The sequence below is a fragment of the Staurois parvus genome, unplaced genomic scaffold (genome assembly GCF_062004578.1).
Source record: "Staurois parvus isolate SC_StPar_1 unplaced genomic scaffold, SC_StPar_1.0 ptg000814l, whole genome shotgun sequence".
Taxonomy (NCBI): Eukaryota; Metazoa; Chordata; class Amphibia; order Anura; family Ranidae; genus Staurois; species Staurois parvus.
The window spans coordinates 315811-334057 of NW_028318610.1; the positions used below are offsets into that span (position 1 = coordinate 315811).

An 18247-nucleotide genomic window follows, 5' to 3' on the forward strand; every position below is an offset into this window, starting at 1 on the left:
GAGCCTTTACAAAAACTTTAATGAGGACTGTTAAAGCCTGCAGACATACTTGCGGAAATGATGGTCAAAGATTATAGACAGTAACAGACAGGGAACATAATACAGGAGGCTAGAGGAGATCACTGCTATTACCTCTTTGCAAATCAATGCTGCCACTGACGCTACAAACTGTTGGGGTCTATGGGATGCACAACAAGTACCAAAGGTTGCATGTTGGCCTCAGGTCTCAGGTTGGTTGGCCTCAGGTCCTCAGAGTTCTACCTAAATTTTCATGCATTTTTGGATTTGTTTTTCAGAAAGAGAGGGTTTTGAATGTTGTGATAACACAATTTTTTCAAGTTTTGTCTTTAAGATTCATGTTGTTGTACAGTGAGCCAGGTATGTGCTAAAGTTGGGTACACACTGGCTGAAAATCAGCTGCTTCAGCAGAAACCAGCTGACTTTTGGGCAGTGTGTATAGTTGTCTTTCCAATAGAATCCATTCTAATGATGTGGCTGGAAAACCAGCATCCAATCAGTGATGGCTGTGAGCACTGGTCTGAGAATTCTGGTGGGGGGTGTAGGGGGGAGGGCGGGAGCAAGGCTGGATCTTTCATTAGGCAAGTGCCTACAGGTGTCATTTCTATACATGGCTGGACCTAAGGGGTGCTGCTGTGGTAGGCTGCGCCCACATATGTGTTAGAGGGCAGCGTGGGGGAATATTTGTGCTGGGGGGGGCAGACGATCGTGCTGGGAAGGGTAATTTCCAGGGGGTTGTGCTAAGAGGATGAATTTGAGGTGGGGGACTTTGGGGGAGAAGATTTGTACTAGGAGTGGGAATTTGGGAGGAGAGTTTATGCTAGGAGTGGGGATGTGGGAGGAGGGTTTACGCTCGGAATGCAGATTTCAGGGGAGGATTTAAGCTAGAAGTGGGTATTCAGGGATGATGATTTGTGCTAGAAGTGGAGATTTGTGGTAGAGGATTTGTGCTAGGAGGGGGGATTTGGGGCCGAATGTATGCTAGGAGGGGAAATTTGGAAGGAAAGAGGATGTGTGCTAGAAGAGGTGATTTGTGGGGAATTGAGGGAGATTTGAGCTAGAAGGTGGGATTGGGGAGCAAATATATGTGCTGGGAGGGGGATTTGGATTGCGAGGATGAGGAATTTTTGTTTGGGCAAAATTTTAACTTGCAGAAGGAATTTGTGCCGCACCATCTCTTGTGTTACTACAGCGATCTGTCAGTTGTTTTATCGTTCAACTGGCTGGCTTGAAGAAAACATAAACTATCAGTATGTACCCAGCTTTACTGTTCTCTCAGTTTAAGTACTCTAAATAGCCCTTTATCTGATTTTGATATAATGTAGGACTCCCAAACAATGATATCAATAGGCAAAATCATTTGACATTTGGGAATGGTGCATTTCCCTATCATTTCATTTCACAAACAACCAGATCTATTTCTATTGGAGAAGAAAAAGCTTCTCCAAAAACCATACCCAGTTTGTATGGTGTAAACCAGTATTTTTCCTCCAGAGGTTGCCAGGGGATCCTTGAACAATAAGCAACTTCTGCTACTTACAGTAATTATAGACAGCAGTGATCTTTTTTTAGCTATCTGTAAGGGTGGGATCCTTCCCAATGATCACAAATGCAATGAGAATTTTTCCCGCTGATCGTCACACTAATGTAGTATGAGCCGTAGATGTAGTAATTAGTAGCAGAGGTTCCCTGAGCTTGGAAAGGTATTTTAAGGGTCCCTCCTTGGTAAAAAGGTTGAGAAAGACTGGTGTAAATATACGCCATGAAAATGTGTACCACTTTGTAGCTCACTGAGGCTCCTTTCACACTAGTGGCATCATTGTTTTCAGAGGATGGTGAAGGTGTCAAGGTCCTACCTTTCCTCAGAGCTTGTGCATCCCATGTGCTGGCGTCAATCTTGGGTTTCTGCAAAGCATGGTGGGAACCTTTATGCCTTCAGGCTTCTGCTGCTCCTCCTCAGAAGGGTGTAGTTCATCACATTTAAGCCTGCTGTCTGCAAGTGCTCTTTGCATTCGTGTCTTGTGTGTTAGTGTTGCTATAGCTCTGTTTATACTTTCGTGGCTCTCCTGGAAACTGACTAGACCATTCTCTGCGTTTTCCATTGATCTGACCTTCCGTTGCTGAACCCGGCCTGTGACCTGTTATTTTTGTCTACCATTCTGTACCGTTTGTCCCGTTGTTATCGACCCCGCCTGCCTGACTACGCTTTGTCTGATCTGGTCACTACCAGCTACACGCCATTGGCGGTGGCCATTACCGCAACTGGTGTGTCTCGGGGGCCACGACCTGGTTCTTGGCTGCGTCAAGTCCATCCCCACCATCAGGGGCCCTGGTGAAGGGCAGCCTGGGACTTAGACTCCGCGCCCTGAGGGACTCCGGTCTGTGGGTGGTGGTTGTGGTCAGTCGGTGCGTGACCCGGCCACTAGGCCTGCCTGTCCGTTCCACAGCTCCTGCCCTGACAGAAGGGAGGTTAGCAGGCATTTAGGAGACAATACTGATGCCTGTTTTTTTTTTTTTTGGTTTTTTTTTTGTGTTTTTTTATAGCTCAATGGTAATTTTACATCAAGAAACTGCTGCAAATGTAAGCCAAGCATTAGGCTCAGGGTTGAAACAAGGCCCCATTTACGTATATAGGAGAGTGTGACAGGCAGTGCCACCTGTCCAACACTGCATATACAGGCGTACCTCAGTTTACGAATTTAATTCGTTCTGTGGGACTTTTCGTATTGCGAAAAATTAGTAAACCGAAACGTGGTTTCCCATAGGAATGCATTGAAAACCAACTAATCCGTTCCAGAGGTCAGAAAGAAGAAAAAAAAAGTCTTTTATCTGTTCAAAACTCTTTATAAAGTGCACTTTAAAGGCATAAATACTGTACAGGGACATGATTAAAAATTAATTCATAAATGCATTGAAAACCAATTAATCAGTTCCGGAAGTCAGAAAAAAGTCAAAAAAGTTTTATCTGTTCAAAACTCTTTATAAAGTGCACTTTAAAGGCATAAAGGGACATGGTTAAAAAAAAATATGTAAATGCATTGAAAACCAATTAATCTGTTCTTGAGGTCAGAAAAAAGTTAAAAAAGTATTATCTGTTCAAAACTCTTTATAAAGTGCACTTTAAAGGCATAAAGGGACATGGTTAAAAAAAAATACGTAAATGCATTGAAAACCAATCCGTTCTTGAGGTCAGAAAAAAGTTAAAAAAAAGTATTATCTGTTCAAAACTCTTTATAACGTGCACTTTAAAGGCATAGTACTGTACAGAGACATGATTTAAAAAAAATTTGTAAATGCATTGAAAACCAATTAATCCGTTCATATTGCGAAAAAAATTCATAAACCGAGCCATTATTTTCAGTGGATTTTTCTTCGTAAAAAATTACATTAACTGAGGCGTTCGTAAACCGAGGTACGCCTGTAGTATTAAAAGCAAAGCATCATGACCATAGCAATGTGTAGTGCTATGAGTAACACTATATCTGCTTGTAAGTAGACAGTCAGGGGCAGGGGCGGACTGACAACTCATGGGGCCCCCGGGCAATAGGGGATCATGGGGCCCCTGTGTCCTTGCCCAAACTCAAAAAAGCCTATAAAAAAGGTACCAGGGGCATCTCATGGGGCCCCCTACTGACCCCGGGGTCTCGGGTAGTGCCCGAGTTTCCAATTGGTCAGTCCACCCCTTGGCAGGGGAGAGTATGTTACCGCCTCCTGGTCATCCATGTGAAATGAGCCTTACTGTGCACCAAAAATGGCTGTTCATTTTGTCTTCTCCAAGTTAAGGCCTTGCTGTGCAATAACAAATGATTTTTTGTTGTATCCCTTCCTCTTCTGGAACTTTCAGTAGATATGTCAGAGATCTAGATCTCTCTAGCTTTTGAGTACATGGTGGCTGGACTTATGTTTATATTTATGGATTTTAATTGTATTTCTATTATTTATCCTTTTTTTTTAGTGAATAATTAGCGCACTCTTTATTTATACACAATTTCACCTTTTTTTGGTTAGAGGTGCTGCTTATTATTTTATTTATCTTGTTATTTTCTGTGGCGCTTCTTATATTTGTTACATGAGAATGATAGTCAAAAATATTGCGGTGAATATGGTTTTTATTATTAGAAACATAATTTGTAAGAGGCAACTCATATTTTTGGTATTTTGATTTGATTTTTACTCCATTGGCAATCTCTGGTTACTGTGTAGGACTATATGCAATTGTGCTTTGTTGCCAAATATGTATAATGACTACATATACATATATCTGACCTTTTGTATTTTAAGCATTTGTATCTATAAGATACAGATTATCCACAGTTCTCTACGCTTGTACCTGTGAACAAAATGTGTGTCCTCTTGCTCACCTTGAGGTTCAGATGTCGGTTAGGAAAACATGCATCAATTGTATCAACACATTTCATGTAATTTTTAGCCTGGAAAAGCTCAGTGATGAAGAACTTTCAAAAACCAATTTCACAGGTGATTAACAAAATGATTATCTTCCTCGTGAAGAAAAAAATGACTATCTCATTGGTAACCCATACAAAAATCTATTTATTTAAGTAGTGTCTGCTTGAATTATATAGTAATTGATTGGCAAGCTGTAGTATTGCTGCTTTCAACTGAAAAGTTTTAGAAGCTTACATTTATACCGGCAACTTCTAGGAATGCAATAAATGATTGCTAGTTTGCACAACCCTAATCCTAGATTAAACAATGGATATATGTATTTTATGCACATACTGTATATGCATTTTGGAAGTTCAGACACAAAAAGAAAATCAGATTGGTTGGCCTTAACCACTTCCAGTTTGGACACTTTTACCCCCTTCCTGTCCAGGGCAATTTTCAGCTTTCAGCGCTATCACACTTTGAATGACAATTGCGCGGTCATGCAATACTGTACCCATATGAATGTTTTACCATTTTTTTGAGACAGATAAAGCTTTATTTTGGTGGTATTTATTCACCGCTAGGATTTTTATTTTTTTTGCTATGTAAATGACAAGTCCAAAAATATTTTAAAAAAAGTGTTTTTCTTATAAAATGTTGCAAATAAATAATCTTTCATCATAAATCTTGACCAAAAGTTATTCCGTTATATTTTTAGTAAAAACAAAATAAGCCAAATTAGTTTATAACCAAAAATTATAACTTTTAAACATTTTTTTTACATTTTTATTTTAGTTTTTTTATATTTGTTTTTTTTTTTTTTTTTTTACATACTGTCACCCTAGCAGTACAGTGTTACCATGGTGACACTGTACTATTTGTGGGGGGTGATGAAGATTTTTTTTTTTTTCTTTTTACAGTGATTGCTTTTACACCCATATAGGATGTAAAAGCAATCATTTCTCTTTCTCTCTGTCTGCATTCTTGCAGCCATTGAGAAATACTGAGTGAGCTGTGATTGGTCACATATAATCTTAAAACAACATAGTGCAGCGCTTAACAAGGTGAAAAAGTCAATAAAGTAATAATCGAGCATCCACAGTGATTCACTGGAGAAATACGAATTCCCACGACATCCACTCTGTCAGATAACAGAAATGCACACTCACCAGAAACGCATGGAATATGCGCATGTGTGATCATGCATCACAGGCAGTGGGTACATCAGAGGTTAGGCAGCAGGCATCTCCCTCACGGTGGGTCATCACAGACTTTTTAATCTGGTCCAGGGGTCCCCTTAAGGTCAGCCAGGTGTTCCATACAAAAAACCTCCTCCCAGGATGGCAAAGTGCTTTCTCTGTGGGGATGATAGCTCCAAGAAGGAGCCCCAGAAAACAGATGCCAGAGATAGTGTAGTATTTCCAGAAAAGTAATCCCAGTAATGATGACCGCCGGGCTTCCTCGTGGCTCCGGCGGTGGAATGACGTCACGCTCTGCACAGCTCCTCCTTAGGCCTTTCGTGCTACAGGCACATCATCAGAGGGGAGGCTGTACAGAAGCGTGACCGACGTCTGTGTTAAAAATAAGGAAATCGGCACATGCGCAGTTAGCCGCGGCCATTTTCCCGAAGAAAGCGGGTACTGCGCATGCGCGAACACGGCAGCGCCATTTTGCCGTGGATCCGCGATCTATCACATTGATTGGTCACACCTTGTCACATGGTACAAGGCTGTTGTGAATAGCCTTGTGCCATGTGACCTCTGTGATCATTCACAGATTTCACACGTAGTAAGCAATAATGTCACAAGTGACATCTTGCTTACTACTTTGCATGTGATCACTGATTGGCCTATCAGTGATCACATAATCGGAACCTCGTACAGAGGTCCCGTCCGACGATCGGTGTTTCACTGTGTCCGGAGGACACAGCGGGCACCGGATCGCGGTACTGCGCGCTCCCAAGGAGCGCGCACAGCTAGAAAAGGCGGGTGTTGTTTATGAACAGCAACTCGCCCCTGGAGTGACACCGCCCTGCCGTTTATAAACAGCAGGCGGACGGTAAGTGGTTAAAGCAAACCTTCATTTTTAATGCAGTTATACTTATTTCTGTAACACCCACCCCATTCCAGTGGCTAGTATAGCCAGCAAGAAAATGATGCAATGGAAACAGGTGAGTGTTCTCTTTTGGTCCAATTGCTGGTGAGTTGCAGTCAACTACACTGCAGCCTGCATTTTTTTTTTCCAAAAAAGTTTTAGTGAAATGGAAGCATCGGTTACAAGTGAAATAACACAACTTTCAGGTAAAACATTAATGTCACAATATTTCAGTAAACAGATAAGGAAAATAGGAAAGTATCGAGGTCAAGGAACATACAGATAATGCGTCAAGTAGCATGACCTTATAATGCGGAGTAGCATGAAAACTTATCTAGCTTCAGATGGTCATATAGGATTTCGATTTGTCTAGATCGCCTATAATGTGGCTGGCATGCAAACTGGCTGCAAACTGACTGCAGCCTGCATTTTACTTTCTATTCTGAAACAGCAGTTGGGAAAAGGAACCCTTCCAATCTGAGAGATCTGGAGCAGTTGGCAAAAGAAGAGTGGTCCAAAATTCCAGTAGAGAGGTGGAAGAAACTCATTGATGGTTACAGGAAGCCATTGATTTCAGTATTTTTTCCAAGGGGTGTGCTACCAAAAATTAAATTTAGAATGCCAATAATTTTGTCCAGTCCATTTTTGGGGTTTTGTGTAGAATGTGTCAGATTTGGGTTTTTGTTTCTCCACCTTTTTGTGTCATACCAATACAAACAAAAGAAATAAGCATGAGAATGCCTAAACATTTGTAATTGCAACAGTTTTCTGGGCAAAGTGGTGCATTATCTGACAGAAATGCAGGGGTGCCAATAATTTTGGCCATGACTGTATATACACACTAGAGATGGGCTAGATGTTGGAGTCGAACATAAGTTCAACTCGAACATCGGCCATTCGGCGGTCTGTTTCCCTGCCGCGCCCCACAATGCACTGCGCCCTGACAGTGCATTTTGAGTGGCCAAAGCGCATGATGACATCACAAGGGGTCAGGTGTGACCCCGCCCCCTTTTGACATCATAACAGTATTTAAGAACTGTCATCCTGGCACAGCTGTCAGACGGTGGAAGGAGGCGTAGACAGCAGAGCGTTTTTTTTTTCCATGTCGACGGTGGTGGTGGGCATCGAGATTGACATTGGATCTACTTCGGGGGACATTTTTTTATTTTTATTAAAATAAAAAATTGTCTCCTGTCATTTTTTCACTACACTTTTTTTTTTTGTGAATGGGTAGCGGTACCATATACCCCATACTCATTTACATAGGGGTAGCCAGGATCTGGGGTCCCCCTTGTTAAAGGGGACTTCCAGATTCCGATAAGCCACCCACCTGCAGACCCCTACAACCAATGGCCACAATTGTGGGGAAGAGGCTCTTGTCCCTATCAAAATGGGGACAAGGTGCTTTGGGGGCAAAAGCCCCAAAGCACCCCCCCCCCATGTTGCGGGCATGTGGTCTGGTATGGTTCAGGAGAGGGAACTCGCTCATCCCCCCCCCCCTTTCCTGACCTGCATGCTTGGATAAAAGGGTCTGGTATGGATTTTGGGGGACCCGCACACCATTTTTAAATAAATTTGGTGTGGGGGTTTCCCCACAAAATTTACACCAGACCCAGAGAGCTTGATATGGATAGGGGGAGGGGGGCACATGTTTTTCTAAAAAACATTTTAATTGCCAGGCAATGCTGGCAATTCTTTTTACATTCAACTGTCAGCGGGAACCGCATGAGCACCGGGGTCCCAGGCCATGGCACACAGCTCTGAAGGAACGGCACAGATTTTCCATTCCTTCAGAGCGCACACACCGGTTTAAAAAAAAGAGAGAATATCTCCTAAATGGTACACGTTTAGGAGATATTCATTTTGCTTTTTACTTTTATTATATATTTTTAATCTTTGTATAAAAAATTTGGATTACTCATATTGTTACATTGAGACCTATTTTGGAACAACTTAAGGTCCCACTTCTGCTATCCCTTCCCCCTTTGGAGAATTAGAAATATTTGTTTTTCATATTCAAATAGGGATGATGCCTCTATAGGTACATTTTTTATTTCTAAAATAGTGTATAGTGTTGCGCTGCTCAAAAAAACGTAAAATCATAAATACCATAAACACAAAGTCCAAAAGCACCTAAGTGAAACTAAAACGTGAAAGTCCAAAGAAATTAAAAGTCCAAAGGAAACAACTCTTCAACAAATCTTGGTGGACCATATATCTATTGGAGAGTGAGCCCACAATCCTGGTGCTGTAAGTCTTTAAGAGGTATACACCACCACTGTGAACATATGGTATAGATGGACCCTCACCTTCATGTATCGACCCATATGAGAGACAGGTCAATCTCCCCTCCTATTGGGGGTAAAGTAACGATTTCTCTTCTGTGAATAATCCTCCCCTCATATATGGTCACTGTGTCCTCCAACAAGCCCTCTACTCTCCAGTAGATATATGGTCTTTTCCACCAAGATTTGTTGAAAATATATTTTTTTCCTACATTTTTTATTTCACCCACAGTACTGTATTAGACATATTAGATTTTCGCTCTCTTAAATTCCTCCTTCTGGGGTTTTCAACCCAACAACCCAGAGACAAGAAGTACTATACATAATGAATTCTGTGATAAGCAGTGCAGCTATTTACAAATACAGGCACTGGAAGACAACAACTGATGTCCACTCTTCATTCAAACACTGAATACTCGGGCAACAACAATGTTATTATTTACTACACGCTTTGTGTGATTGAAGCTGGTGCCTGCCTGGAAACAAGCCCCATCCCGTGCCATTTACAGTAGGAGAATAGACTTATATATTGCAAAGGAAGTTGCACTTTACAAGAAAGTTTGCCCAGAGCTTGGTGAATAAGGTAAAGTGAGCTCTGCTGACATCATCCAATCATGTGCAATCAAATTGATGTTTTTTTTTTTGTACTTGAGTGGTTATGCTTTTCAAAGTGAAACTTCACCAAAGGCAGTAAGGGAATATTCCCTTGCACAATGCAACTTTACTTGCAGATCCATAAATTTCCCTTTTACTCCTCATAAGCAGCATATAAGGAATAGAAGGGGAAATGTATCTTTTAAGTTGTGACCCTATAGTAATTGTATCTCATAAAATGTATAATTACTCCAAAGACATGCTGGTAGGTTAACTGGATCCTGTCTGGCCCTAGTATGTGTATGTATGAATGTAAGTTAGGGACCTTAGATTGTAAGCTCCTTGAGGGTTAGGGACTGATGTGAATGTACAATATATATGTAAAGAACTGCGTAAATTGACAGCGCTATATAAGTACCTGTAATAAATAAATAAATTAAATCATTGCTTCTATTATGCCCTGCCTTACTATGTAGCAGTCATAATGAATCATGCCAAGAGAGTGATCAGATCAGCCCATTACATAAAGTTAAAGTGACACTAAAGCTTCATTTCTTTTTTTCTAAAATAACAAACATGTCTATACTTACCTGCTCTGTGCAGTGATTTTGCACAGAGCACCCCCGATCCTCTTCTTTTTGGTTGCCCTCCAATGTTCCTGGCTCCTCCTCCTCAAGCAGTGCCCCAAGGGAAAGTTGCTGGCCCTGGGGACACCTCTACGTGCTCATCCTCGAGCTGCTGCTCTATGCGTCCATAAGACATAAGTCCATAAGTGCTCTGCCCCTCCCCCTCTCTCTTCATTGGCTCACTGGCTGTGATTGACAGCAGTGAGAGCCAATGGGCTCCTGTTGCTGTCTCAGCCAGGGAAGGAAGAGGAGGAAGAGTCCCCAGACAGCAGAGGCAGTCGACAACATCGCTGGATTGGAGAAGGCTCAAGTAAGGATTGGGGAGGGACGGAGCTGCTGCACACAGAAGGTTTTTTTACCTGCATGCATAGCATGCATGCAGGTAAAAAAACCTTGAACCTTTAGAACCACTTTAATAATGAGGTATCTTGTATGGGGCAGTGGTGGCACAAGTATGGAACGGTATGCATGTGTCACTTAGGTTTCTCGCTTATATATGGGGAGGGGCTACAGGATTTGTGACTGATGTGGAGAAAAAAATTGTTTTTTGTTTTCACAGAAATGTATTAAGTTGTTGTGGTTCCTTTTTTGGGTTTGGGAGCCCAGAGGCTTTGTAGAGCTTTTAGCTGGAAAAGCCTCATTTTCTGGGTCCACAGCTTATCTGGCAGCCAAACCTAATTATTAGTTTTAGCTGTACACAGACCTTGAGGTGGCTAATGCTCAAGGATCTCTCTATGCTGTGGGAACCTGCCATGAGTGAAAAGGCTGACTGCTGACAGAACACTAGAAAGGTACATGTTTTGCCTGCTTGTTTGTGGGAACCCAGTAGGGGACACCCTGTTAGTCTTGCTGAATAAAAGTGCAAGACAAAAATTCCTTCCTTTACGGCTGCCAATACCATTTGAGTCTGTGTCCCCCTTACGCTTGATTTATAGACAGGGTGAATATTCTTTTTTTGCATAAATAAATGTGTTCAATGTTTGATTTAGAAATGACTTACAGTATTTACTATGTTTTTTAAAATATTTTGATGAGGATAGATAGCATGTATGCGAATTAGATGAATCTAAACATTTCAGCAACTGAAAAAGAACCCTTTGCAATATATTTGAAATCTCAAAGCTGTTAAATTTACTTACACAGAGCTTATGAAGATGTTCCATGGGACGTTAAGCTGCCACCAAAGCTACAACCTCCTGAGTCTACATTCGAAAAAATGCCAGATCCAATCTCACAGCATTTCACCCTGAAAAGATATGAACCCGAACCAGAAATATGGCAAGTATGTAAACTGTGTGATATTATTATACCTTTCTTTTTTTTCAACCTGATAAACTGTGAAACTGTGTAAATGTGAAGAAAAACTAGCAAAAGTGTGCTTGTTCTTTGAGTGGTATTTAAAGGTGAACTCTAGGCAGTAATAAACTACACAAATGAATGCAGCTGTGTAATCAATACTACATCATTAAAGGCTACATTCACCTTTTAGGAGCGTGTTACGTTGAGGGGCGGACTGACCATTTGGGAACTCGAGCACTGTCCGAGGGCCCTGGGTCAGTAGGGGGCCCCTTGAGATGCCCCTGGTACCTTTTTATAGGCTTTTTTGGGTGTGGCTTGAGTGTGGGTGAGGACACAGGAGCCCCATGGTCCCCTATTTCCTGGGGGCCCCATGAGTTGTCAGTACGCCCCTGGTTACGTTACACCCATATTTAGGGTGTAACGTGTAACATGCTCCTATGCAATCATCTCCTGCCGCTAGTGCTTCCCTCTCTGTGACAGTACACTGGGGATCTTTTGTCCACACCCGCTATCACAATTTGAAAACAGCGTGGCCATTGCAGCTGATGGCTTTGAGAATTGCGAGGGTGCTGGTGAGCACCCTTGTATTCCATTGATTTTTCCCGCCTTTCAGTTACTGCCTGCCTGTATCAGAGGTACAGGAAGACAGCTTACTGAGACTCTGCAGGATCCTGGTATTGAATCCGCAAACTGCACTCTTTTCTTCTGGAGCTTGTAGTCCCACACAGTCTCTTCATTGACAGGTGCTGACTTCTTTGGGCTACCTTTCCCATCAGTCCTCTCTCACCCCAGCAATCACAGGGCTGCTTCCTCCTTCCTTGTTGCTGTCCTGTGATGTCCCATGCAGTGGTTGGGCTCTCCTTTTTGACCGTAGGCATGCAGCTCCTTAAATCAAGCATAGGAATGCGCTACAAAAACACATAAAAAGTGTCCATAAATCAGTATGTGAAAGTCCAAACCATCTTAAAAATATAACAGGGTACCGCCCTGTGAGTACGTTGTGGTGACGAAACGCGTAGGGCGGGGCCAGTCGAATGCTGACGTCAGGACTCTCCCTGCGATTGTCGGAAGCCAGCTGAATCGAGCGGAGCTTCTGTTCTCTTTTCCTTGCCTATACGATCGATACTGGTGTCGGTTTAGACACCTTATTTGTGAGTGGTTTTTATCTTTTAATAAACGCATTTTGTAAAGACATGCTGCACTATTATATTCTTCTTTTGTCTCTGAATATGGTCCCTATGCACATGGAGCTATGGTGATCAATCACTCATGAAAGAGTGGCTGCAGAGTATTCCTCCTATAAAATCTGCCTATACTACAGAGGGGTGCCTTCCAGCTGAACATTATCACTGCAAAGTATTGCACCAAAAGTCTGGAGTTTGCTGCTTTCATCGCTCCCAGAGCAAAAGCGCTGAGGCTGGTCTATAATTTGATCAGCACTTAGCTCTGGTGAGCAATTTATTCGGTGGTGGATTGATCACGGTGGTTTATATATTTTTTCACACAAATTATTCATATTTTTAAGATGGTTTGGACTTTCACATATTGATTTATGGACACTTTTTATGTATTTTTTTAGTGCATTCCTATGCTTGATTTATTTAATACCAAAGTACTTTTTGGATTTGGAGTTGCTGCTATATATAATTAAGGGTGTGGCGCTTTCCTAAGTTCATTTTATGCAGCTCCTTAGTATTCTCTCTCCCTTGTCTTCTGTCCAGGGGCAGACTGACCAAACTCGGGCACTGCCCAAGGGCCCGGGGTCAGTAGGGGGTCCCATGAGATGCCCCTGGTACCTTTTTCATAGGCTTTTTTGAGTTTGGGCAAGGACACAGGGGCCCCATGATCCCCTATTGCCCGGGGGCCCCATGAGTTGTCAGCCCGCCCCTGCTTCTGTCACAGCACAACTGCTCTGTTCATTCACAGCCAGGGTGAGAGGGAGAGGGAGATGGCAGTTGCAGCAGGTGGCTTTGTGACAGCCTGGGCACTGCAAAGAGCTATATTCTACATATGCCACATGTATTCCTCAGTAGCCACAAGGGGTTTAAATCAACTTTGCATTCACTAAATGCATTTCAGCCAAATATTAGCTTGTAAAAGTAGAAGTGACATCATCACTGCTGCACATACTCTATACATATTATTATTATTATACAGGACTTATATAGCACCAACAGTTTGCTCAGCACTTTACATTATGCAGGGAGACAGTACAGTAACATACAGTTCAATACAAGAGGGATTTGAGGGCCCTGCTCCTTGGAGCTTACAATCTAGGAGGGAGGGGATAGTGGTACAAGAGGTAATTAGCTGTGGGGGATGGAGTGGTAGGAGGAGTAGTGGATTCCAGTATTAGCTGGGGGCGGGGTAGGCTTCCCTGAAGAGATGGGTTTTCAGAGTGCGCCTAAAGGTGAGCAGAGTAGGCAATAGCCTGATAGCTTGGGGTAGGGAGTTCCAGAGGATGGGTGAAGCCCTTGAGAAATCCTGGAGACAAGAATGGGAGGAGGAGACAAGGGAGCTAGAGAGTAGGAGGTCTTGCGAGGAGCGGAGAGTACGGTTTGGGTGGTATTTAGAGACAAGGTCGGTGATGTAATTAGGGGCAGTGTTATGAATGGCTTTGTACGTCAGTGTTAGTGTTTTGAATTTTATCTGTTGGGCAATGGGAAGCCAGTGGAGGGATTGGCAGAGAGGGGTGGAGGACACTGAGTGGAGGCCAGTGGAGGGATTGGCAGAGGGGGGTGGCAGATACAGAGCGGTTAGTAAGGTGAAAGAGTCTGGCAGCAGCATTCATGATGGACTGGAGTTGGGATAGCCTGCGGTGAGGTAGGCCAGTGAGGAGGGAGGTACAGTAGTCAAGGCGTGATATAATAAGGGAGTGAATGAGTTGCTTAGTGGTTTCCGAGGTTAGGAACGGTCGTATCTTGGAGATGTTGCGGAGGTGAAGTCTACATGAGTTTGTCAGTGATTGGACCTGGAGCTGAAAGGACAGATTGGAGTCTAGGATTACACCTAGTACCCTGGCGTGAGGGGTGGGGCTGATGGTAGTGTTGTTGACATAGAGCAAAGCTGTAGGTGAGACCAAATAGGTCAGCCCACTAGGGGTTGTAAGGGTTGTTTTACATAGTTACATAGCTAAATAGTTAGTCTGGCTGAAAAAAGACAAAAGTCCATTCAGTTCAACCATAGAAAAAAAAGTTATAATCCTATACCCACAGTTGATCCAGAGGAAGGGAAAAAAAAACCCAGCAAAGCATGTTCCAGTTTGCTCTTGTAGGAGAAAAAATTCCTTCCTGATGCCCCCGAGAGGCAATCGGATATTCCCTGGATCAACTTTACTTATAAATGTTAGTATCCAGTTATATTCTGTGTATCTAAGAAACAATTCAGGCCTTTTTTAAAGCAATCCACTGAGCTATCCAGAACCATCTCACTGTGAAGAAACCTTTCCATGTTTGGAGCTTAAATTTTTTTTTTCCTCCAGACGTAAAGAGTGCCCCCTTGTCCTCTGTGATGACCTCAGGGTGAATAGCTCTACACCGAGTTCACTATATGAACCACTGATGTATTTATACATGGAGATCATATCCCCCCTCAATCTCCTCTTCTCAAGGAGAGTAAATTCAGTTCCTCTAATCTTTCCTCATAGCTGAGCTCCTCCATGCCTCCTATCCATTTGGTTGCCCTTCTCTGTACTTTTTCCAGTTCCCCAATATTCTTTCTGTGAATTGGTGCCCAAAACTGCACTGCATATTCCAGATGAGGTCTTACTTTTAATGCAGGATTATATATATGTACAGATATGACACTATACACCTAGGATACCAAGATTCTAATAACTCTTTGGAGCCAAGCACACACAAATATGCGGCCTCTCGGCGGCTGGGCCTTTGTGCCTAGGGGCCGCATAGTTGCGTACCCGATGTAAGCAAAGGATGTGTTGAGAACACTCGCCCGGCCTCACGGAAAGGTCCCTGTCGCTACTTGCAGTCGGGAGCTTTCCGACCATGTGACCGCAGTGACAACCTATCATAGCCACATGACCCTAAACCCCGCTCCTCCTCCTGGTGTCACAAACTCCTTAAAGGGCTGAGAGGCATCGGTGTCAAGGGCTTAAGGATGCACATGACTCCAGTCCATTTTTTACAAAGAGCCATCCATACTTGGATCAAAATTTGTCTGGTTCAGCAGGCACTGGCTGAATTTCAATCTATGTATGGGCTAGCTGGTTCTATACAAATTAATCTATTGATCTACAGTTGCAAGAAAAAGTATGTGTTAACCCTTTGGGATTACGTGGAGTTTTGCATGAATTGGGCATAAAATGTGCTCTGAACGTCATCTAAGTCACAACAATAGAAGAACACAGTCTGCTGAACATAATACTACACAAACAGATGTTGCCATGGTTTAATTGCACATAACATGTAAACATTCACAGTGCAGGGAGGAAAAAGTATGTGAACCTTTGGACTTAATAACTGGTTGACCCTCCTTTGGCAGCAATAACCTCAACCAAACATTTCCTGTAGTTGCAGATCAGACCTGCAAAACGATCTGGAGTCATTTTGGACCACTCCTCTTCACAAAACTGTTTCAGTGTAGCAATATTCTTGGGATGTCTGGTGTGAATCACTCTCTTAAGGTCATGCCACAGCATTTCAATCGGGTTGAGGTCAGGACTCTGACTGGGCCACTCCAGAAGGCGTATTCTGTGCTGTTGCAGCCATTGTTTTGTTGAATTACTTGTATGCTTTGGGTCATTGTCCTGTTGCATCACCCATCCTCTGCGGAGCTTCAGTTGGCGGACAGATGGTCGTACGTTTTCCTGCAAAATGTCTTGATAAACTCTGGAATTCATTTTCCCATCAATGACAACAATCCGTCCAGGCCCTGAGGCAGCAAGCAGCCCCAAACCATGATGCTTCCTCCGCCATGTTTCACAGTGGGGATGAGGTTTTGATGTTGGTGTGCTGTGCCTTTTTTTCTCCACACATAGTGTTGTGTGTTCTTCCCAAACAACTCAATCTTGGTTTCATCTGTCCACAGTATATTTTGCCAGTAGTGCTGTGGAACATCCAGGTGCTCTTTTGCAAACTTCAAACGTGCTGCAATATTCTTTTTGGACAGCAATGGCTTCCTCTGTGGTGTCCTCCCATGTACTCCATTCTTGTTTAATGGTTTCCTTATTGTAGATGTGTCAACAAAAATGTTAGCATGTGCCAGAGATTTCTGTAGGTCTTTAGCTGACACTCTGGGATTCTTCTTTACCTCATGCAGCATTCTGCGCTGTGCTCTTGCAGTCATTTTTACAGGACGACCACACCTAGGGAGAGTAGCAACAGTGCTAAACTTTCTCCATTTGTAGACAGTCTGTCTTACCGTGGACACATGAACATCAAGGCTTTTAGAGATACTTTTGTAACCCTTTCCAGCTTCATGCAAGTCAACAATTGTTGATCGTAGGTCTTCTGAGAGCTCTTTTCTGCGAGGCATGGTTCACATCAGACAGTGCTTCTTGAAACCAGTAAACCCAAAACAGGTGTGTGTTTTTTAAGGGCAGGACAGCTGTCAGCAACACATGCAATATCATCACACTGATTGGAGTCAAGGTTGGCTCACTCCTGGCTCCAATTAGCTCTGGGAGAAGTCATTAAGCTAGGGCCTCACATGCTTTTTACTCCCTGCACTGTGAATGTTTACATGTTATGTGCAATTAAACCATGGCAACATCTAATGTTTGTGTAGTATTATGTTCAGCAGACTGTGTTCTTCTATTGTTGTGACTTAGATGACGTTCAGAGCACATTTTATGCCCAATTCATGCAAAACTCCACGTAATCCCAAGGGGTTCACATACTTTTTCTTGCAACTGTACATGTGTACAACCATCCTGTCTGCTTTTTTCTGAAGGATCAGCACTTTAGTTGACAGCACTGATCATTGTATTCTGCTAGCAGAAAAGGCTCCCCACTGGCAGAATACAGTAGCTCAGTGGGAGTGATTCACCCAACCACATGGAATGTGTGGATAGGAGAATCAGTTCACTTTTTTTTCATGAATCATGTATGGCCTGCCTTAGTCTTTGTGGGTAATTAGTTTCTAAATAATAAGTCACTAAGCCCCAGTGAAGTGAAAACTACAGGTTTGAAGCAGGCCTATGGGTCAACAGTAAGATATACAAAAGACCCAAACCTCTTTTGATACAAAGGATTTTGAGGGACTAATGTCAGGGCACTGTTTATGAAGATATTCACTGGCTGGTGCTTTCTAAATAATCTCCTGACAGCAGTCCCCGAGATCCACAGGAAGACAAAATGTGACCAGTGAGCCGGCATCGGTCATATGGCAGGATCCAGATATGATCGAGATTCATCATATTAAAAGTGTAATATTTGTAGGTATGTGATTAGGTTTCAATTGCAACAAGGGAGGTTTGTATGTACAGTTGTGTTCAAAATAATAGCAGAGTGTTGAAAAAAGTGAATAAAGCTCAAAATCCTTCTAATAGCTTTTATTTCCATCCACACAAATGCATTGGGAACATGACACATTCTATTCCAAATCAAAACATGAAGAAAAATACATCAAATTTGTGTTGTTCCTCTAAAAACATTGCAGAAAAGTGAATATTAGACGGTTCAAAAAAATAGCAGTGTTTGTATTCTTCTTTACAAACTCAAACATTCACTATTTGACACAAAGGATAACGGCCTGAATTTGGACATGGGATTCCTCAACCACTATCCAACAGCTTTATGACTATCTATTAGCTGAAGCTTGACCCCCTCTGTGTGAGTGTAGTATTCCCCCCCTCCCCCCCTCGCTTTTGATGTATCTTATCTGTAGCCTTTTTTTTTTTTTCTCAATCCCTTCTAACATTCTGCTTAAACTTTGTGATTTGTAATAGTACTTCTTAGACCTTGAAGAAGGGGACATACCCCG

At 42.6% G+C, this 18247-nt stretch overlaps 1 protein-coding gene across 1 annotated transcript in view; it reads left to right on the top strand.

Annotated features, from left to right (window-relative positions):
* The window catches only part of SPMIP7 (sperm microtubule inner protein 7), a 162674-nt gene that overhangs the window by 77416 nt on the left and 67011 nt on the right, over positions 1 to 18247 (top strand). The window contains exon 4 of the mRNA XM_089654931.1: positions 11150 to 11288. Within this exon, the coding sequence (XP_089511057.1) occupies positions 11150 to 11288 (139 nt within the window). The remainder of the gene's footprint in view (positions 1 to 11149; positions 11289 to 18247) is intronic.